We start from the raw sequence: 22,274 nt of genomic DNA, 5'->3' as shown, positions 1-22,274 counted from the left end.
CCTTGAGGCAGAATTCCTTCTTCTCCTGGAAACCCCAGTCTTTTGCTCTTAAGGCCTTCAACTCGACGGATGAGGCCCATCCACATTGTCAAGGGTGATCTCCTTTACTTAAAGTCAACTGACTGTAGACATTAACCACATTGACAAAATATCTTCATGGCAACAACTAGAACAGTATTTGACCAAACAAGCAGACACCATAAACTACCCTGCACTCCAGAGGCACTGTCGCCAGGGCTGGAGGATGTGCTGGTCATCCCAGACGCCTCTCCCCTCGGTCCCCTGACTTGGGACCAATGTGCAGAACCACTTCCGACCCTGCAGGCTCAGGGTGCCCCCTCCCCTGGGCAGTGCGGCTTCCAAGGCCTTTGCAGCAGATCTGGAGCCCCTTAGCCCGGGAGGCAGCTTTGGAAGCAGGCTCCGAGGAGTGGTTGCCCTGGTGGTGGGCGCACCCAGGTGAGCAGAACCTGGAAGGTTGGTCCACGGTCACCACTGGGGGCCAGGAGAGGGGATGGGGGGGGTGCCTCGCATTCCCTGGGGACATCGTGGAGTCTGTGGGGGGCTCACTCCCAGCCCCACTGCACCCCCCACCCCCATTGGCCTCACCTGCCTGGGCATCCCTGGGGAAATTAGAGGACACTTCCTCTTTTGGACTTCCGTGGTGCCCCTCTTTCCTGGGTCTCCTCCTACTTCTTCAGCCGTCCTCAACTGGCCCCCCTTGCCAGCTCCCCCTTTTCTGCCAGCTCCGTGCAGCTGGAGAGCCTCGGACCCTTCTCTCTTTACACTTCCTCGCTCTTCCTAAGGAATCACGTCCGTTCTGGGTGACCTTGCAGAACTGTGTGGCTGCGGCTTTGTGGCTAAAATTTCCTCCCCGCTTCCTCTGAATACTGATTTCCTTGAACCTGCACCAGGAGATGGCTGCCAGGGAGGAATTTTATTAATAGATTTGCCTTTGAGTCTGGGAAATGAAGGACATCTACGAGTTGTTGCCGTGCCTCTGTTCTCTGCACAGAGCTCGTTACACACCCCTTCCTCATGCGATGCTTTTCCCACTTGCCAAAGAAATCAGCTGTGGGGAGTGAGTCTGTGTCTCTATTTATATGTGGGCATATTCTCCAGAGCGACTTGGGATGGTTAGTTTCATGCATCAATTTGGCTAGTTTATGGTGTCCACTTGTTTGGTCAAATACTGTTCTAGTTGTTGCCATGAAGATATTTTGTCAATGTGGTTAATGTCTACAGTCAGTTGACTTTAAGTAAAGGAGATCACCCTTGACATTGTGGATGGGCCTCATCCGTTGAGTTGAAGGTCTTAAGAGCAAAAGACTGGGGTTTCCAGGAGAAGAAGGAATTCTGCCTCAAGGCTACAACATGGACCCCTGGCTGCGTTTCTAGCCTGTCGTTCACCCCTATCAATTTTGGACTGAAGACTGCTATATCAACTCTTGCCTGAATTTCCAGCCTGCTGGCCTACCCCACAGATTGTAGACTTGTCAGCCCTACAGTTGCATGAGCCAATCCCTTACCACCAATTTCTTAGAGTATATATACATTTATCCTAGCAGTTTTGTTTCTTTGGAGGACCCTGACTAATACAGACTCTTAGGAAAGCATCCCATGTTTTCCTTCTTCCTAGCCTTTATCTTATCTTTGGGCATTTTTGACACATTCCTCCTGTCATTCCAGATACAACAACTTATTAGAGGCTCAACTGTTGGTTGCCCACCTAGCAGCCATGCCCCTTCCTCGTATGCCCCAGATCTCCCTTTTGGAAGCTTCCCTTCCCTGAGTAGCTCATGTGCTTTGGGGGAAGATGTTCACTCCTGCTGCTTCAGCAGGGCATCTTAACTCAAGTCAAATGGCGCATTCCACTCTCCTAGACCCGTAATTGGTCTAGGAGTGAGTCTAGGAGCTAAGCCAGCACCATCAGGTGACTCTCAATACTCCTACTGGGAATGCTGGGATAGACCTCCCTTCTTGCCTTGTTGTATGTGAATGTGGAAGCATACAGCCCCAGTTGTGCCTGGCAGCCATCCTACCACCAGGAGGAAAGCTGGGGTTGAAGCTGATACTCTGATAGCAGTGTGCAGGATGAAAAGAACATCTTGATGATGTCACTGAGCTGCTGAGTCAAACCATTCCTGAAGCCAGACCTGTTTCTGAACATTCCAGGGACAGAAGCCAAGAAGTCTCCTTTACTGTTTATTCCAGTTTGAGTTGGGCTTACATTACTTGCAACATAAAGAATCTTGATACCCCAAACCTCTTGCACCAGAAATACTTCCTGGTTTCTTCTTCTATAATGAGCACATTTGTTAAATTTGAGGATTTCATCCATGATATTAGTGGCTCGTTTACTGAGTGTCCTTTACATGCATTCTGTCACTCAATCCTTACAACCACCTTTTGAGGTAGATTCTCTTATCCTTACTTTACAGATGAGGAAACTGAGGCTCAGAGAAATTAAGTAACTGGCTCAAAGCTCTACAGTTAGAAGAGGTGGCTCCTGACCTGGAACCCAGGCAGTCTGATTCCTGAGTTCACACTCTTAACCTCGCCTCCCCAACATGGCTTCCTATCCAATATTTTCATTCGGAATTTCTTCTTGGATTTACATTCATGTCTGCCCTTAATGGAGCCCAGTGTTAGTCCTGATTCACTTGTCCCAGGAATGTTAACAAGAAAGTCATATGACCCTGGGACCCTAATCAGATATCACCATTGACTTCCTCCCCACATCTCCAAGCATGGTGATCACAGTGTTGTCCCCTGTCCTTTCTCAGCCTCTTTCTGTGTAACTTGCGGAACAAACAAGTGGAGCACACATCGTATATACTTTATACGAATGAAGAGACCATCCTCTATCGGTCAGCCCCAAATCTCTTGCTTTTCTGCTCTTTCTCCAGGTTGTCAACTGGCTTTTCTTTTACGAAAATGTCTCATTGATCATCACAGTCCAGCCCCAACTTAATGTCCAGGGCTGGAAGCTCCTCTTGCTTAGCTGAGGGGTGGCCAGAGTCGAGCTGCAAGACTAATTCTTGACCTAGGGTAGAAAGCTAGAATCTCTGTTGTGATGCATTAAAATGGCATTGCCAGATTTAGCAAAGAAAAAATATAAGATGGCCAGTTAAATTTGAATTTCAGATAAACAGTGAACAATATTTTTTTCGGTATAAATATAAGACAGAATACCTGTGTTCTCTCTGGCAACTCTAGTTCTAGAGATACCACAGCTGATGGTGCACTGCGGAGATGGTCTCCGGAAGCCACCCTGCATCTGGAGTCAGGAGAGCTGAGCCGCGTGCTGGGTTAAGACCAGTTCAGAAGCGAGTATGGAACTTCTGCCCTGGTGATCCCCTTTGCTGCGGTGCCCAGCCTGAGCACAGTTGCTTTAAGGGGCAGCAACCACAGTAGCAAAGGATAATTGTAAATTTGGAAGTGTAAGTTGTCCACACATGCGTTACGCTCCAAGATGGCCCCACCTAATGGCCAGAGGAATTTTTGTTTTAATCTTATCCAGGATATAGATTTTCTTCAGGTATAATTCATCTTTCATTCATTCAACACATTTTCATTGAGCATCTACCATGAACTAGGCAATAAAATAGTTGCTACAGATACAACAGTAAGCAAACACAGACCCAGTCCTTGCCCTCCAACAAAAAATCCCTTTGCTGTGTTTTTTTTCTCCTTTGTTTCTCCATTGTGAAATTCAGCACAACCAACAAATCACTGATTACAAACAAGAATCCTATGCTATGCGCCTACTGCAAGAGTAGCGATGAAGTCATGTATCCCATTTCCAAAGACTTGCCTCAGTCATTCCCTTGGGGACAAGAGATGACGGTGTAAAAGGTGGTTGATCCTGTCAACTGATCTTGCAGCAGGTAAAAAACTGACACCACAGGTCCAGTTTCAGGGGCTGACAGCACGGTTTAGGAAAGCTCTAAGGAGGGATTATTTGCTGCATATTTCACAGGTGATACAATCCTTTGTCTCACACTTCAATTAAATTTTTGGTTTTAGACTTCAATACTGTCTTCTGTGTCATTTATAAAATACAGGTGTCAAGGTTTGTGCTTGGAGGTTTTTGAAGAACAGAGGGAAAAAATAAAATACCAGAACCACATGAGTTTCAGGAACTGACCAACCGCTGAGAGATTTATCCTGAGAAAATATTTCAACTGGAAAAAAAAAAAGAGAAAAAGCTATAAAGGTGTTAACTGCAAAACTATCTATAATATGAAAAAGTAGGAAATAACGCAAATGTCCAATAATAAGAGAATGTTAAGTTCATTATATTGAGCCCTGGATAATTTAATCATTAAGACTATCTAGATAGATGAAACTCACTTTATGGAAAGCTAAGTAAAAATTCAAAATGGTTTAAACACTATGATTAAGAGCTCTGCAAACATTTAGAATGAATATAAAATGCACATTTTCATATGTATACAGAAACACACAACAATGAAGCAATAGTCACAATGGTAAGATATAGAGTGTTTTTCCTTCGCTATTCTGTAGATATTTCTATAAAATGTAAAATGAGTTTAAAAAGAAAAACGTGATGGGGAAGAAGAGCAGAGTAACTACATGTTTCTGTTAGGATTAGGATATTTTCAGTTGCGAGTTGCAGAAAACATAACTCAGCATGATCTAAAAAATAAAGACAATTTTTTGGCTCATCTGAGTGAAAAGCCCCCAAGAGGGACAGGCTTCAGGCACGGTTCACTCAGGGCTCTGGCTCCATTTCTCTCTGCCTCCCTGAGGTCGGCCCTTCCTGGTGTGTTGGCTTCATCCTGAGGCTGGCTTCCCCATGGTCCCAAGACGAGGGAAGTGAGGCTACACGCTTCCTCTTTAACACCTTTATTCACATCCCTGGGACAGGAGGCATCTTCTTTCACAACCACTGAATCCTAGTTTCATTCTAATTGTCCAAGGCTTGCCATGCCCTGGTTGGCTTTTGTTTTGAAAATTCACTGTGATAAGGAGGACAGGATTATCACAAATGGCTAACACCAGTCAAGGCCCAGCCCTATAGCTGGGGTGTGCAGTAGCTACATCTGCTCAGGACAAAGCATGCCCCTCTGGTTTGTCATATCACCCATTTATATTACCTGCACAGCCCCCACAGGCACCTGAGTTTGGGAGCCTGGTAAATAAGTCATGGCTCAGTTAAGTAATAAAATACATATAATGAGGTAAATACAATGTACTAGACCTATACGTAGTAGTGTGGAAAGATCACCAAGACATGTTACTGAGTGAAAAAAAAGCAAGATGCAGAACCATATGTATAATAGGATGACATTTCTGAAAAACAAAAAGTTATATATTTGTATCTATGCATTGGAACATAAACTCCCTAAGGCCCAGGATTTTCATGTTTTGTTCACTGCTACGTTCTCAGTGTCTAGAACAGTGGCTGGCACATATTAGACACTCAATACATATTTATTGAATGAATATAAATATATAGAAGAGGGTTTTGAAGGATACACATCAAACAAGAGTGTTAATTCTGTCAAGGGACTGGCATATGGGAGGGTTCATGGTCAAGGGAGATTTTTGCATCTGTTTTGTATCGGTTGACTCTTTTGCAAGAATGTAATATTGTATTATTTGCATAAATTTTAAAAATAAAAGAAAGGCAATTTCTAAATTTAATCTAACCAAGATACAAATTTAGTCTCAAAGGAAACCATCCAGAAAAAAATGAATGGTGATAAAAATAAAGCTCTGAATTTATGAGCCAAAAAAGCTAACTCAAAATACCACCAAGTCAGTATTCAACAGCTGGGTAGTGAGTCAGCTACAGACACTGATGAAATCCAGCCCATGCAGAATTTGTGATGGAGTTTTCTCCATAACCACAGTCTTCTCAAGTCGCATGACCTCTTCAGCGCCCTCTCCCCACCTCCATTCTGTGTCCACAAGTTCAGGAAGACCCTCCACACAATGCCTACAGGAGAGGGTTCCAGCTTGGTAAGAAACTGTTGTTTTTTGTTTTTTGTTTTTAAGGCAAAAGAAAAGGAATCAAGAAGCTGGCGTTGGTAGCCAAATGAGATAGAAAAAGAGCTTTATGTGTTTGGAGATCAGACACTTCCCTCAAAGGGCGGATAGGCCTGGCTCAGGTACAGAGAGATTTTCAGAGGCGTCAAGAATAGACTGGTTTCAGCGATTCAGAGGCGCTGAGGCATCCAGAGCGAGGGAACACTCCACAGGGGTTTTCTCCAACCTATGTTTGGAAGCAGTTCTTCTCATCCCAGGCGCGCCCGTCATTAAACAGCCTTCCCTCTTATCCTCAGGGTTGGTGGTCCAGCCGCTGTCACTGCCCCAGGAGCAGGATGTTCAGAGCCCTTCGGGACAGCAGGAGCAGACACACTGCAGCGGCATCTCCGACTCTGACGGGTACACGGTGTGCCTTCCACCGCTGCGGTGCAAGATGCTGGCACGGTTCGGACCGATCCCAACGGCCTGGCCGGCTGAAAGCAAACTCTGCCCCCCGCGAAGACACAGCCTTTGAGTCCCCCGCAGTGTGCCCGCCCTGGGCCAGCCAGGAACCCCCTGCTCGGGCGTGACCGCCGCCCTCGCCCGCCCTAGGCCCAGACGGTCCTTTCGTAAAATTTAGCGCGACGGTGATCTAAAATCCGAACTCTCTAAACCGTAAGCGCGGACTATGGTCAGAAGTTAACACGGTGCATCCACAAGGGCGCGGGACGCCTACAGTCCGGCACTCCGCGGCGGACCCGCGCACTTCCGCCGGAAGTCGGTCTCTTCGGATCGCGGCGCGCCGGGGTCACCGTCCGCCGGAAGTCTCCGCCGCGGAGCTTTCTGACCCCCGGAGGGCCGGGGACGCCCGTCTCCTTGTCTGCCCCTTTCTTCCCGCTCCGCGTGGGACCACAGCGCCACCTCCACCCCGCCCGGGGCCAGGTCTGCCCCCTGAGCCTGCCGCACCCGCTTCCCACCCGAGCCCCCGGAGAAAGCCCCGGCACAGGCCCTGCCCGCCTGAGCCTCAGGGAGGCCGGGAGAGAGGGATGGGCACGGCGACCCAAGGCTCGCGGCTTATTTCTACCCAGTTAGCTGTTCTGCCAGTCTCCTCACCCGTTTGCCCTGTGGGGCGTCAACACCCCGACTTCCTGACCTTTCCCGCCGCATAGTCCAGCCTCTGACTCCTCCTCCGCCTCCTGTGAGTGTTGAATTGATCCGTCTCTCCAGCCAGATCCCGCCTCCTGGGGGAACCATGTCTCCTGGCGCTCGGGGAGCCGCGCGTAGTGCCAGGTGCTCGGCGTTGCGCAGGAGGAGGTGCTGCCTGAGTTCTCCATGACTACTGGGAGAAGAAATGCTGGAGTTTCCGACCGAAAATTAGCCAACCAAGAGAACTGTGTAGGCTGGGGACCCCAGATCGCCCCCTGAGAATTGCCGCTCCTACTTTGGTTCCTCTGCCTTGTAATTCCATGAATAGTCTCTGGTTTGGTTATCTCGATTGGAATTCCTGCCCGTAGTCTCATCTGCTAAGGTCCGAATTAACCATTTCTAATTTCCCAAGTACCATGGTATATGGAGAATTCATATGTTCCCTTGGAGACATGTTAGTGCTTCTGGTACAAATCAAAACAAAAAACTTGCATTAAGTTACCAAGTGTGTGGTGGTCAGCCTTTCAGCCATCAGCTCCTGGGCAGCCTCGGGTGAAAGTGGTGATGTTTGGATTTGGGGGATGCAAAGGCTAAATTTGCTCCGGATTCTGTTGACTCTGTTCCCCGTGGGTGACCCCTGATGGTTGTGGCCGCTGTCCTGGAGGGAAGCTTCGTAGGACACGATGCCTGATCTGGGCCCGGGAGCCCTGACTACCCCTAGGGGATGCTTGTTCCAATGACTTTGTCAGCAGAGTCATTTGGGTACATTCTGTATCAATATCTATGTGACTATTTATATTTAAGGAAGTAAAAGAATGATTTATTGCTGGGGGGAGGGAGGGTGGCTGCATTTTTTTCCCCACTTTATTTTGGAATTTGCAGGCATTTAGGGAGTTGGTGCCAAGAATGTGTGCATGGAATAAATCCCCCAGTCGTAGTCATGCCGTTTCTGTTCTGTTGTAACTCCCAGGATGGACTTTCTATTTCTCTTCCTGTGCTACCTGGCTTTGATGCCGATTGGCGTTGTTATGATCTGTATCTGTTCGAAAACCCGCAGCCTGAAAGGCCTGGTGTGGGGAGGAGCACAGGTAAGGAGGCTTGGGCATCTCTGACTGTCCACCCACTCAGCTCCTCCACTCTTCCTGATGGGACAAAGAATGGGATGATCTTTGCATTTATTTGTTGCCTTATTCTTTCATTTATGGCAGTTGTGGTATACTCGAAAGGCACTCGTTTTTTTTTGGTTACTACTGTTAAGTATTCTTGTAGTGATGCCTTGAGATTATGAGATGGCATCCTCAAGGTTGGCTGTTTTCCTCTGGACTTGATGCCTGTCATCGGGCATGGATGTGAGTGTTGTTTGACCCCTGGTTTGATGGGTGAACTTGGGGTATGTGTGAGCAGAGAGCTGAGGGTCAGGCCACCCACCTTTCTTTGGGGATCAAAGGGAGTGACATGAAGCAGCCCTTGGGAAGGGATTGGCTCGGGAGAGACAAGACGATGCCCAGTGAACCTGGGATAGGCTCTGGGGCTGGGATTGAGCCCAGGGCAGGGGAGGACGGCACTCACTCAGCATTACCTGATTCGTCCCTCTGCTCACCTCCCTTTCTCTGAAGACTAACAATGTGCCTTCTTTGGGCTCAGGCTGGAAATGGAGGCATTGGCATCAAAAGCAGGCCCAGCGGAGGAAGTCATCCTCTTTATTGCCTCCTAGATCTCCTTTCTGCCCATGTGCTGAAACCGGTCTTTGTGTTATCAAACTGTGGATGGAAAATCTAGTGGGTTTGGGAGTGGGGAGAATGAAAAATAAAACTGGGTCTTCCTCTTTTGTTTCAGCTTTTTTCCTGTATAATTCCAGAATGCCTCCAGAGAGCCATACAGAGATTGCTCCATTACTTCTTGCATACGCGGTATTTATATTTCAGAGTTTAAATATCATCCTCTTTTCTGTTTGATTGTCACTTGCTGCTATCCACTAGCTCAGTAGGGGAAAGGCCGTGGGAGAGGATGGTGAGTCCTGGGTTTAGAACCTTTCTTGTTCCCTGTGCAGCTGTTTGATGACTCACTTCTCATGGGGCTTGATTGTCTGAGCTGTGAGGCGAGGGAAGGGGGTGACATGAGGATTTCTGAAGTGCCCTTTGGGCTGTAAAGCCCTGTTACTCTGCCCTGTTTGCATTGCGCAGTGGAGGAGCAGCTTTCCTGCCTTGCGTTATTAGGGCAGTGTAACTGATGGCACAGGCAGGCTGACCCAGGCAGAGGGGTATTCAGGTCCATGCTTGGTGACAAGACCCACGTTGACACCAGAGGAGAGATCACCTTGGAGGCCCCAGTAGAGACATCCAGGAAGTCGGGGAGGAGATTGGTACATTGTCACTGTCATTTGAGCACCTCCCGAAACAAAGGCAAATGTGCTGGAAAATGAGAAAGAATAAGTACTTACGGATACTAATGTGCTTTACATGTATTATCATCTCCTTTAATTCTGGAAGACGGGGAGGAGATGGGTACATCATCACTGTCGTTTGAGCACTTCCCGAAACAAGGGCAAATGTGATTGTATAAGTTCCAGTGTGACAATCACTATTTATTTTCAGATGGATGTGCATTGACCAAGGGAAAAAAAGGCTCATATCTTGGGCTGCAGCTTTCTGCAGCCTCCTGTGGCCTCCTTGGCCATGATGCCACCTAGGAGCAACAGAGACCTGAGCCGGGTTTGGGTAGCTGCAGCTGAATGGCCGTCCATGACCCTGCAGCACCACGTGCTCTGGGGCTGGGCTGGCTTTCCTCATCCCGACTGCGTCCCCTCGTCACTGCTCTCCCTTTCCTCCCTGGTCCTCCTGCCTCCTGTAATGCCACAGGCCCAGCAGGGTGTGATGGTGGGCAGCCGGGGGAGAGGGGGGCCCAGCAGGGAGGGGTGAGGACAGCTAGAGGGAAGTAGGCAAGAGGAGAGGGGAGCCCTCCCTCTCTCTGCCACTACAACTGTACTCTTTGCAGTCTGCAGAGCTCCTGCGCCTTTCAGCCTGTTGGCCCCGCTTCTCACCCTCCTGCCCTAGTAGTTCACCTTCAAGTATGTTCTTGAGCTTTCTCAACAACTTTGAAAGGAACTACATTTTTAGACACCTCACTTGAGGTACCAAAGTGTGCTCAATTCTACAGTCAGTCAGTAACTGAAAATCCCAGTCTGGGTGCTGAACCATTTGCAGTGTGGGGAACCCCATTCCTGTGACTTCTGAGGGAAGTGGTGCCCCCCTAAGAAATTGCTAAGCATTTGGCTGCTCTACAGAAGTTGTGTTACTTTCACAGAGCCAATAGGTGTGATCATATGTTTATGATCAGATGCTCCAAGGTCCATTCCAGCTCTCAGGAGAGGGATAGACTAGAGTGCCCCACCCCCTGGACCCCATGCTGGGGGGAGGGCATTATGGGCCATTAGCAGGGTGAGTCCGGGCAGGTTTTGAGATTTATACAAGTTTTCATTCTGGAAGGAGTCTTGGGCTATGGCTTTGATTGTCCAGGGAGAAAGGCCAGCCTCTGGAATGAGATGGCAAGGTGGGTCCCAGCTGCCTCCTATTCCCTTGGGTTCAAGGTGACCTGGACAGGGTGGGGCTGGGGGAGGGAAAGGATAGAAGGGTCCTGAGACCTCGGAGTGAGACGGCCAGCTGGGGAGCTCAGAGCTGGCCATGGCAGGGAGGCACCCAGTCTGTCCACTCGGCCTGGAGCGACCCCTCCTGTCTCTAGACCCCACAGGGAATGGGCCCTGTGCCTCTGATGGGTGCTGATGAGGTTATGTGTGGGTGTCGATGAGGTTATGTGTGGGTGTCGAAGTGGGCAGGGCCGGCAGCTGTGGGTGGGGCCGGCTGGAGGTTGTGGGCACTCTCTTCCACGTTGTAGATGACCAACATGGGGAAACACCAGGGCTGCTGGGGAAGAGGGGTAACCGATGGCAAGCTCTACTGTCGGTTTGCTGGTGTGCTCCTGAACACCGAACACAGAGATTCACATCCTTTGCCTTGGATTAAGTTTTTGCCCCCAAAGATTTGAGATATTTGAAAAAAAAAATTGTGGTTATTATCTGCATTATTTCATTTGGGAGCATTCTGACTTCATCATATCAAATGCCAGATGTGTTTAATTTTACCCATTTAAATTGCTTCATTTAAGTAATATTTTCAAAAAGGGATTGTTTCCAGGCCCAACATGGCCATTGTGTAAACTCTGCAGCTGAGGCCAAGGTAACTAACTTCTTAGGACCTGTTTCTCATTAGGAAAAAAAAAAGAGGAAATTGTATTAAATGTTTTCTTAAGTAGCATCAACATGAAAAACTATGTGATATTTCAAATTTATGACTGGAGCTGAAACAAAACACTCTGTGCACTACATTGTTCTGGGGTGTCTTCCAACTCTGAAATTCCCCTTGAATGGTGACTGTCAGGCAAACGGTGGCTGTCCAGTGTTCCTTTCCTATGGTGGGGTTTGCTTATGGATGCCCAGATTTTGTATGGTAAACCCTTAAAAGAGATGCACAAAAATAAGATAACACTGACTGGGGTTTAGATATGTCTACTTTGAAATTGCTATATTTGAAGAGTGGGAAAATATTGACATGTATTTCTTTTTACAGAAAGAAATGTATTCTGATATTGAGACCTCAGTTCCAAAGAAAGATGTTTTATTATCTGTGAAGCGTTTCACATAGTTTCTTATTTAATTTTTACCATTATCTCAAGCCCTAAGGAAGTAGCGGGCCATTGGTTACTTAGTATTTTCTGCATGGGGGAAGTCTGTGTGAGCAAGCGGTGTACCTGTTTCCTTTTAGAAACCACGCCTTCATTATCCTGCATCTCATCTTGCAAGGAATGGTTTATACAGAATACACCTGGGAAATATTTGGCTACTGTCGAGAGCTGGAATTCTCCTTGTATTACCTTCTTCTGCCCTATCTGCTGCTGTTTGTAAACTTGTGTTTTTTCGCCCTAACTTATGTAACCAACCCTGGTAAGTTGACAGGTGGTGTGCAGGTGATAAAAAGACCGATATTAACAACTGTTGGTGAGGTTGTGGACAAATTGTAATCCTCATGCGTTGCTGGTGGGAATGTAAAATTTTGCGTGCACTAACTTTGGAAAACAGCCTGGCAGTTCCTCAACTGATTAAACATAGCCCCAGCAATTCCATGCCTAGGTTCATACCCAAGAGAAATGAAAACATACGTTTACATGAAAACTGGTACCCGAATGTTCATAGCAGCATTATTGAGATAGCCCAAAGGTGAAACATCCAGATGTCTATCAACTGATGAATGGATAAACAAAATGTGGCATATCATACAATGCAATAGAGTTTAGCCATAAAAGAAGTACTGATTCATGGTACAACATTATGCTAAGTGAAAGAAGCTAGTTGGTTTGTGTCTGGCTTCTTTCACTTGGCATAATGTTTTCAGGGTTCATCCATATTGTAGCATAAATCTGTACATTACATATAAATGGGATCGTATTATATGATCATAGGGACAAAAACATCGATTAATGGTTGCTAGGGGCTGGGGACAGGGAGGAATGGGAGTGGCTGCACGGGTACGGAGTTCCTTTTCACAGTGAGGACTGCTTAGGGCTTGGGGGTGTGTCTGCTTGGAAGGATGAAGGGTGACAGCTAAAGGTTGTGGATTTTCTGGGGGAGACAAAAATGTTCTAAAATTGATTGTGGTGATGATTGCGCAACTCTGAATATTCTCAAAGCCATCGAATTGTATACTTTAATGGGTGAATCAGGGTGTGTCAGTTATATCTCAATCAAGCTGTTATAAAAAGTGAGTTACTGAAAATGTTAAATACAGTAGTTTTAGTTCTGCTGTGTCAGGACAGGTTTTGTGAATATACAGTCTGCAGTACTGCTAGATGCTGACCTTTGTCCTTACTTTCTTAGGGACTGTAACAAAAGCAAATGAATTATTGCTGCTGCAAGTTTATGAATTCGATGAAGTGATGTTTCTGAAGAACACGAGGTGTCCCACTTGTGATTTAAGGAAACCAGCTCGATCCAAGCACTGCAGTAAGTGTAGATCTTGCTGCTGCAGCCGCACCCTCTCGCATGTGCTTTGTGTGACTGACCCACAGGTGGGGGCGGCCCCTGCTCCTAGGGGTGGCTGGTGGTTTCCCTCAGGGGCCTGGGGTGAGGCCCTGTGTTCTGGTGTAGTTGGGTAACCCTCAGTGCTGGGCGTAGCAGCCCTTCCTTTGCCAGATGGCAGGGCTTGCTGCCCAAGGGAGGTTTCTGCGGATTGTTGTGCGTGCTGAGTTCAGTCTTCTGGGGAATGCCAAAAGGAAACATAACGTGAGCCACATATGTGATTTTAAATTTTTTAGTAGCCAGATCATAAAGGTAAAAAAAAAAAAAAAAGCAGGTAAAATTTTACTTACATATTTTATTTAACCCCAAATATTCAAAATATCATTTTAACTTGTAATTAATTAAAAATTAATTATGAGGTAGGTTATATTCTTTTTATCATACTAAGTCTTTGCCATCTGGGCTGTATTTTACATCTACAGCACATCTCAATTCAGAAGCTAAAATTTTCATATTTGATCTGTATTTAGAGTTCATAAAATTTGCAATTGGAAAAGTAAATTCACATACCCAAGCTACTCCAAACATAATCTTAAGTTTTCCAATAACACTATCAAGTGCCAAAAATGCCTTTTCCTCAACTATCCATATTGCACTGATGGAACAGTTCATCTTTATTAGAAGAATTGATTTGACTTTGAAGCAAAAACATCAGTTTCAAAATTATATCCAAGTTAAGTAAATCCACAAACTTTTGAGTCACCTCATTATTATTCACATTGAATTCAAAGGAGTATGGCCTAAATTGAAAAGCAACTCTGAATTTATCAATATCAACAAAGTATTCTTTCAGATTTTTCTTGTGACCGTATTTCCAGTGTTGAGTACCCTCATGTGGCTAGTGGCTGTCTGCAGGACAGTGCGGTTCTAAAAGATTGGTGGCAGCAGCTGCCCCTTCTACCAGCTGACGCTGCCCGTGGTCAGTTAATACGACAGTCAGTAAGTGTGCACGGTGTTGTGATCTCTCCGAGGAGCAACCCCAGGTCACCACTCCCCCACGTCTGTGCAGGTGTGTGTAACCGGTGTGTGCACCGTTTTGACCATCACTGTGTCTGGGTGAACAACTGCATCGGGGCCTGGAACACCGGGTACTTCCTCATCTACCTCTCGACGCTGACGGCTGCGGCTGCCAGTGTGACTGCTGTGAGCGCTGCATTCCTGGTCCAGCTGGCGATCCTCTCGGATCTGTACCTGGAGACCTACATTGATGACCTCGGACACCCACAAGTGGTTGACATCACCTTTCTTGTCCAGGTAATTGTGCTGTGGGCCTCCATTTCAGACTTCAGGTTTCCAGGTTGAAAGAGGGGCATTTATTTTCCCAGTGATAACATGGAGCTGTTCGTTTTTTAAAAAATTACTGAGATATACTTCAGTTACCGTATCTGAGTATACCTTATCTGAGTATACAATTCACTGGTTTTAGTATAGTCACAGAGTTGCGCAACCATCCCCACAATCAATTTTAGAATATTTTCATTACCCCAAAAAGAATCCCAGCCTTATAAGTTACTCTCCATTTTTCCCTTTCGCCAGCCTCTGGTAACCACTTATCAACTTTCTGAGTATGAATTTGCCTCATCTGGACATTTTGTATAAACAGAATCATATAATTTACGGTCTTTTGTCACTAGCTTATTTCATTTGGTATAAAGTTTTCAAGGTTCAACCATGCTGTAGCAGCAATCAGTACTTCATTCATTCTGATGGCTGAATAATATCCCATTGTATGCATAGACCACATTTTGTTTATCCATTCATCACTGATGGACAATTAAGTATTTCTACTTTTTGGCTCTTAGGAATAATGCTACTGTGAACATTCATGTACAGATTTGTGTCAACATATGTTTTTATTTCTCTTGGGTATATACTTAGGAGTGGAATTGCTGGGTCATATGGTAATGCTATGTTTATCATTCAAGGAACTGCCAAACTGTTTTTCAAAGCGCCATCTTTTTGATTATAGCCATCCTAATGGGTATGAAGTAATTTCTCATAGTTTTGATTTGCATTTTCCTGATGACATAGATGTTGAGCACCTTTTCATGTGCTTGCTGACCAGTTGTATATCTTCTTTGGAGAAATTTCTATTCAAATCCTTTGCTCATATTTTAAATTGGGTTACTGTTTTTTATTTCTCAGGTGTTAAGGATTCTTTATATATTCTGGACAATAGATCCTTATTAAATATATGATTTGCAAAATTTTTTTCCTTTGTAAAAAGGAAAAGTTGTCTTTTCACTTTGTTGATAGTTTTGTTTGAAGCACAAAAGTTTTTAAGTCCAATTTATTGACTTTTCTTTGGTTGCTTGTGCTTAGGGTATCATATCTAAGAATTGTCTAATTCAAGATCATGAAGATTTATACCTATGTTTTCTGCTAAGAATTTTATAGTTTTAGCTCTTACATTTAGGTCTTTGATCCATTTTGAGTTAATTTATGTGTATGGTGTGAAGCAGGTGTCCCAACTTCATTCTTTTAGCATGTAGCTATCCAGTTGTCCTGGAACCCTTTGTTGAAAATACTTTTCCTTAATAAATTGTTCTGGCACTCTTGTTGCAATCAGTTTACCAGAATGTAAGGGTTGAAGCCATTCCTTTTAAAAACCACTTAGTTGCTAGAAGATTTCTACTTCATTTATAGAAAATAGCAAATGAGCAGTTGTTTTTTTTCAGGTAATTGCTCTAATGCTCCTTGAAGGGTTGATTTTTTTCTTTTCTTTTCTTTTGGTTTGTTTTTAAGAAAATTATACACCATAAACAAGTGGACTGTCTTCCAGGAGTTGGCTCAACATTAGTAAATTGATTAATGTCATATGCTATATTATGAAATTTAAGGAACGAGTTGCATAATTATTTCCATAGATGGTAAAAAGCTTTTAAAAAAAAAAATTCAACATCCATTCATTAAAACATTTTTTTTCCAATTTTATTGAGACACACAAACCATCCAAAGTATACCGTCACTGACTCACAGTATCATCACATAGCTGTGCATACATCCTTGTGATGGAATTTAGCACATTTTCATTACTCCAGAACAAAGATAAGAATAAAAAATAAAACCCAAATCCTCCCATACCTCTTAGCCCCCTATTGTTGACCCATAATATTGGTGTAGTACATTTGCTACTGTTGAAAGATTATTAAAATATTACTGTTAACCATAGTCCATAGTTTGCAATAGCTATGTTTTTTCCAATATACCCCTCTATTTTTTTTTTTTTTACATTTGTAGTGGTTCGTGCAAGAACTTACTTACATACGTTACTTTAAACAACCACTTTCAATCAAATTCACCTACAGTACATTACTATTTCTTATAATCCAAAGAATGAGCTACCATCACCTCTATCCATTCCCAAATATTTAAGTTCAACCTTGTTTAATAATTCTGTACATATTAGGTAACCGCTTCCCCTTCTCTATCTTCTGTCTATCTCTAGGTACTCTGTATTCTACCTTTTTTCCCCCATGTATGTCTTTATTTTATTACTCATCTAATCATACTCTGGTTAAAGAGGGTATCAGTCACAAGGTTTTTACAATCACACGGCCACAAGAGGAAAGCTATATAGTTATATAATCATTATCAAAGATCAAGGCTATTGGGTTGCAGTTCAACAGTTTTAGGTATTTCCTTATGGCTGTTCTAATGTACTAGAAACTAAAAAAAAAAAAAAAAAAAAGTCCATATAATGATTCAGTATTGATAATTTGTTAAATCCTAACATCTCTTTTATAACTCCTTCCTCACATTTGATCATTCTCTCAATCTTCAGGGATATTTGGGCAATGACCATTCTAACTTCTTCATACTGAAAAGGGGTGTTGACATTATGGCATAGAGGAATGCAACTGGTTGATGTTCTTGGAGAGACTGGTACCTCTGGGTTTCAGGGCTTATCTGGCATAGGAACAATTTGGAGGTTTTAAGTTTCCAAAAAAACAAACTTAATAATAAAACTTTTACAGAGTCCTAGATAGAGCCCAGGGTATTCTTTAGGATTTTCATGAATATTGTTGGTTGGGGCTTGGGATACTGTTGCAATTTGCAATATCTGGCTGAAGCTTGCATAAGAGTAACCCCCAGAATGACCTCTTGACTCTGTTTGAAATCTCTTAGCCACTGAAACCTTATTTTGTTTCATTTATTTTCCCCCTTTTGGTCAAGAAGACATTGTCAATCCCACAATGCCAGGGCCAGGCTCATCCGTGGGAGTCATGTCCCACATTGCCAGGGAGACTTACACCCCTGGGAATCATAGCCCATGTAGTGGAGAGGGTAGTGAGTTTATTTGCAGAGTTTGGCTTAGAGAGAGAGGCCACATCTGAGCAACAAAAGATGTTCGCTGGGGGTGACTCTTAGGCATAACTATAGGTGCACTTAGCTTCTCCATTACAGAAATAAGTTTCATAAGGGCAAGTCTCAAGATCGGGGTCTTGACTTATTAAATAGAGAGTTCATAATGCTTGAGAGAATATCAGGAATTTCTCAGGTGGGGAAGTTTAATAGTTCTATATTTTTTCTGCAGTCCCTCAAGGGATTTTGCAAATACTTTTTAATTTTCTGCCCCAAATACTCTGGAATGTATCAGGGTATTACATTAAGCTATACAGAATAACAAGATCTCATTCCCTACTCTAGGCTCCATGTATTTAGGAACATCCATCCATTTTTAAAGCACTTAAAAAAAAAACCAGGTATATTCTTAACATGACAAAATGCCTACATGTACACACACCTTAGTCCTACAGCCAGTATCTTTTTTTTGAGCTGCTTTTTTGAAATACTTACAGCTTTGCAGGAGGTCACAAAAAAATGTATAGAGAATGCACACCTTCCCCACCTCTGCCTCCCCCATGCCAACATCCCACACAACCACATACCATGCACAAACCAAGAAACTGACATTGGCATGATCCATAGAGCTGATTCAGATTCCACCAGTTATATATGTGCTCATTTGTTATGTGTGTTTGTGTGCACGCGTGCGTGTGTAACTCTGCGCGATTTTGTTCCACTTGTGGCCTTGTGTAACCACCACCACAATCAAGATGCTTGGTTGTACCATCATCACAAGTCTCCCTCTTGTACCCCTTTGTAGCCACACCCACCTCCCCACACCCCTGACTCCTGGCCACCACGAATCTCTTCTCCATCTCTAGTATTATGTTATTTCCTGATTGTCATATAAATAGTCATACAGTATATATCCTTTTGAGATTGGCTTTTTCACTAAGCATAATTACCTTGAGATTCATCCAGGTTGTGCATGTGTCAACAGTCCATTCCTTTTCATTGCTGAGTGGTATTCCATGGTATAGAGACACCACAGTTTGTTTAACTGGTTATTCACCCTTTGATGGGCATTTGGGTAGTTTCCAAGTTTTGGCCATTATGAATTAAAACTGCACTGAACATTCATGTACAAGTTTATGTATGAAAATAAGTCTGCATTTCCCTGGGATAAATGTCTGAGACAGCAGTTACTGGGTTGTATGGTAAGTCCATTTTCGGTTTTGAAAGGAAAAGATCAAATTATTTTCAAGAGCAGATGTGCCATTTTACATTCCCACCAGCATACATGAATGATCCAGATCTCCGCATCCTTGCCAGCATTCTGACATGTTGTGGCAGTACCTCACTCTTGTTTGAACCTTGAGTGATTTTTACTCTGAAATTTTTTTCCAATTGTGAAAATTTCCCATGGCACAGAAGAACTGAAAGAATTGAAATGTTGCCACCCATATGTCCTCCATCTAGATAAGCAATGAACAGTTTTGTTTTATTGTTTTCAGTCTATATAGGTTTATATTTTTTCTGTGTTATTAGAAATAACTGGAGACATCATGTTACTCCACCATGAATAATTGAGCACACATCTTTTAAGAATGTCTGTGTTCTCCAGCATAACTACAGTACTATTTTCCCACCTAAGAAAAGTTCACAATCAATTTGTAATATGATCCAGTCCATACTCAAATTTCCCCATTGTTCCAAATATGTCTTTAAAAGCTCCTTTACCTCCCTGAACCAGAATTCACTTTATATATGTTGCATTTGAATGTTATGTCTTTTCGATCTCTTTTAGTCTAAGATATTGCCCCCGGTTTTTTTCATGACATTAATTTCAAGCTTAGTTGTCTTTTAGAATGCCCTGTGTTCTAGATTTGTCTGTTTCCTAATGGTGTCATCTAATTTTTCCCTGTCCCCTTATATTAGTGTAAACTGGAAGTTAGTTCTAGAGGCCTGATTAGATTCGGATTAAATATGTTTGGCAAAAATACTTCATAGGTTAGCCGTGAGTATTTCATATTGCATTACATCAGGTGGAACGTAATATTGGTGAAGCCAAGGTTGATCCATCAGTGAAGGTGACCAGGTCTCTCCATTGGACAAGTCCATTTTCTCCTTTGCAATGAGTCATCTGTGCATATGGCTTTGTTTTTGTATTTAGGACTATTTCTTTAAGATAGGTTCTAAAATATATAAATACTGAGTCAAAGATTGTCAACATTTATAAGGCGTTTCATAAAACGTATATTGTCAAATTGCTTTTTAAAAGCTTGTGCTTGGAGCAGTGTGTGTTAGTTACACTGCACCAGTACAGACATTGATGCTGCCTGTAGATGGGGGTACTTGTCTAGTTTGATAGGACAATACAGGGTGCCCTTTAAAAAAATTGTATTTCTTTGATTACTTTTGATTACTGTCCTTTGTTTGACAGTCATTTGTTTGTCTTCTTTTGTGAATTGTCCTTTAGCTTTTCATTTGATTTGCTTGAGTTCTTTACATACTGATGATAGTTTAACCCTTTGTGATGTTTGTTTTCTATTTGTGTATCTTTTGAACATGGATTAGTCTTTTTTTTTTTAATTTTGGGTATAAAAAAGCTTTAAACATTCTTCCTCATTAAAGCAATCCCTCTTTTCTTTATAACCTCAGTTAGAAAGCCTCTCCCATCAAGAGTTTTGATAAATGATTGCTTCTATTTTCTTCTGACTTTTAAAAATACTGAACTTTTTCTAAAATTCATTTTGTCAAAAATAACTTAAAAAATTCAAGCCATACGGAAATGTTGAAAGTGAAAAGTGGAAGTTATTTCCCACCCCTTTCCTCCCCCAAAACAGTTTCACTTCCCAGAAGTAACCACTTTTGCAGTTTGGTGTGTATATCTCCAGGCTTTTTCCCTATATGTATTCATATAGCCATATACCTTCACAGAGTCAGTTTGTTTTGTTCTTACCCAACTAAGAACACATTATTTTGTATTATCTTGCCTTTTTCACTGGGCAATGTGTTACAAACATCTTTTCCAAATTAGTACATGTAAATTGACCTCAATTTTAATGGCTCATTATTCCAAAGTATAAATACCCCACAGGTTATTTTACTTTCCTCTGTGAATGGACATTTAATTTGTTTCTTTTGTGGGGAGAGACTGTAAAAAATCAATGCAATGATGATCGTTGTTGTACATGAATTTTTATACTTGTACTGTTTTAGGAAAGATATTGAGCTCTTCTATACCTCTGGATTTTATTTTGATTTATGACGTGTCTGCATTTATTTGTTTCTTTTATAAATAGCTAACTGTCACAGTACCATTTCCTGAATAACCTTTCCCTTTGATGTGAACACTTCATTTATCACATGTTAAACTCTCATACCCACTAGGACTTGTCACTGCTGTCTGTCATTGTTGTATATGTTCTGATTTGTTTAGTGGGTTGGACTTGTACACAGGTGAGTGAGCTGAGGCAGCCCTGATGTGCTTGTGGGCAGGAGCTGGGCTGGCAGGTGCCGGCCTTTGTGTATGTCACTGTCTCCCTGCCTAATGGTGCTGTTTCTTCTTTGCCCCTAGTACCTGTTCCTGACCTTTCCAAGGATTGTCTTCATGCTGGGGTTTGTCTTGATACTGAGCTTCCTCCTGGGAGGCTACCTGTGTTTTGCTCTGTACCTGGCCATCACCAACCGGACCACTAACGAGTGGTACAGGGGGGACCAGGCCCAGTGCCAGCACTACCTCCGCCCAGCTGGGCCCCTGTCACCAAAGCACCGAGTCTGCCGGAACATTTACTCCCACGGGGTTTGGGGCAACCTGGGTGAGATCTTCCTACCTGCTGCACATTATGAGAAGAACAAATAAGCACGGAAAGAGTGTTACTGCTTTTTAAATATGGTATACATTTATATATGCACAAGGATACTTTCCACGCATTGTTTGATTTTTTGGTTTCTGCTATGTGTTTAGAGATCAGCTTTCAGTGGGTAAGGAAGGGAAGGGAAAACCAGTGTTATGGATTGCCTCACCTTTGCCGGGTGCTGTGCCTGATCCTCTGGTAGAAATCCACCTTGCTCCTCTGTTCACTCAGCACCTGAAGCAAGCACCTCCGAAGTCCTGGGCTGTGGGATCTAGAGATGAGTTCCCAGAGGCTCCAGCTGACGCTGACCTCTTGGGCTCCCACTCCAGACTCCAGACTCCTGGACAGGAGGGGCCTCACGGCTGCGTGCCAGTGACCGCCTTTGGGTCATATCTGGTGTCATCCTCTTTCATGCCCTTCCCTTTCTCTATTTCATCTCCCCCAGGGGAAGGCCTGGGCTTCTTTTTCGTCTCCTTAACCGCCTCAAACATCCTCACCCAGCCCTCCTTCCAGCCAGCATAGCCCTTTTACACAAGCCACTTCCCTTCTACTTCTTCTGGCCATTCTCAAGTCTTTTCTGACCAGTTTTTAATGTCCAAAACTAAAACCCCTGTGGTTTAGTGCAGAAAGATGAATGCCGGAAAAGAGGTTCTTATAAAGTTTTTAGGGTGGGAGAGTTTTCAGGAGCGGGAAGCAGGCCGGCTCCCACACCCTTCCAGGCGAGGCTGAGGAGCTATAGCGTCCAGGGAGGCCAGGCCGCTCTGGAGGAGGTGGGGACAAGAGTTACTGGGAGTCGGGGTCAGGGAACCCCTTCAGTGCCACAGCAGCCCTTTGAGTTCAGAGGCAGATGTTATCTT

General features: G+C 43.9%; 1 protein-coding gene across 3 annotated transcripts; it reads left to right on the top strand.

The window, feature by feature from the left end:
• Window positions 1-6,807: 6,807 nt before the first annotated feature.
• On the top strand, window positions 6,808-21,482 carry ZDHHC4 (zinc finger DHHC-type palmitoyltransferase 4). 3 transcript variants are annotated; one of them, XM_037814437.1, is made up of 7 exons: window positions 6,808-6,936; window positions 7,222-7,389; window positions 8,977-9,050; window positions 11,958-12,136; window positions 13,067-13,192; window positions 14,277-14,521; window positions 21,138-21,482. In XM_037814437.1, exons 2-7 carry the CDS (start codon window positions 7,327-7,329, stop codon window positions 21,420-21,422), a joined length of 972 nt encoding a protein of 323 aa, XP_037670365.1. In that variant the 5' UTR covers window positions 6,808-6,936; window positions 7,222-7,326; the 3' UTR covers window positions 21,423-21,482. The 3 variants fall into 3 exon arrangements, with proteins under 3 accessions (XP_037670365.1, XP_037670363.1, XP_037670364.1); XM_037814435.1 differs by adding an exon at window positions 8,104-8,228 and having other exon boundaries at window positions 6,835-7,389; XM_037814436.1 differs by lacking the exons at window positions 6,808-6,936; window positions 7,222-7,389 and adding an exon at window positions 8,041-8,228.
• Window positions 21,483-22,274: the final 792 nt, after the last annotated feature.

This window comes from Choloepus didactylus, chromosome 21 (genome assembly GCF_015220235.1).
Source record: "Choloepus didactylus isolate mChoDid1 chromosome 21, mChoDid1.pri, whole genome shotgun sequence".
NCBI classification, from domain to species: domain Eukaryota; kingdom Metazoa; phylum Chordata; class Mammalia; order Pilosa; family Megalonychidae; genus Choloepus; species Choloepus didactylus.
The sequence above is the reverse complement of the archived record's forward strand: the minus strand, read 5'-3'. Positions and strand labels throughout refer to the sequence as shown.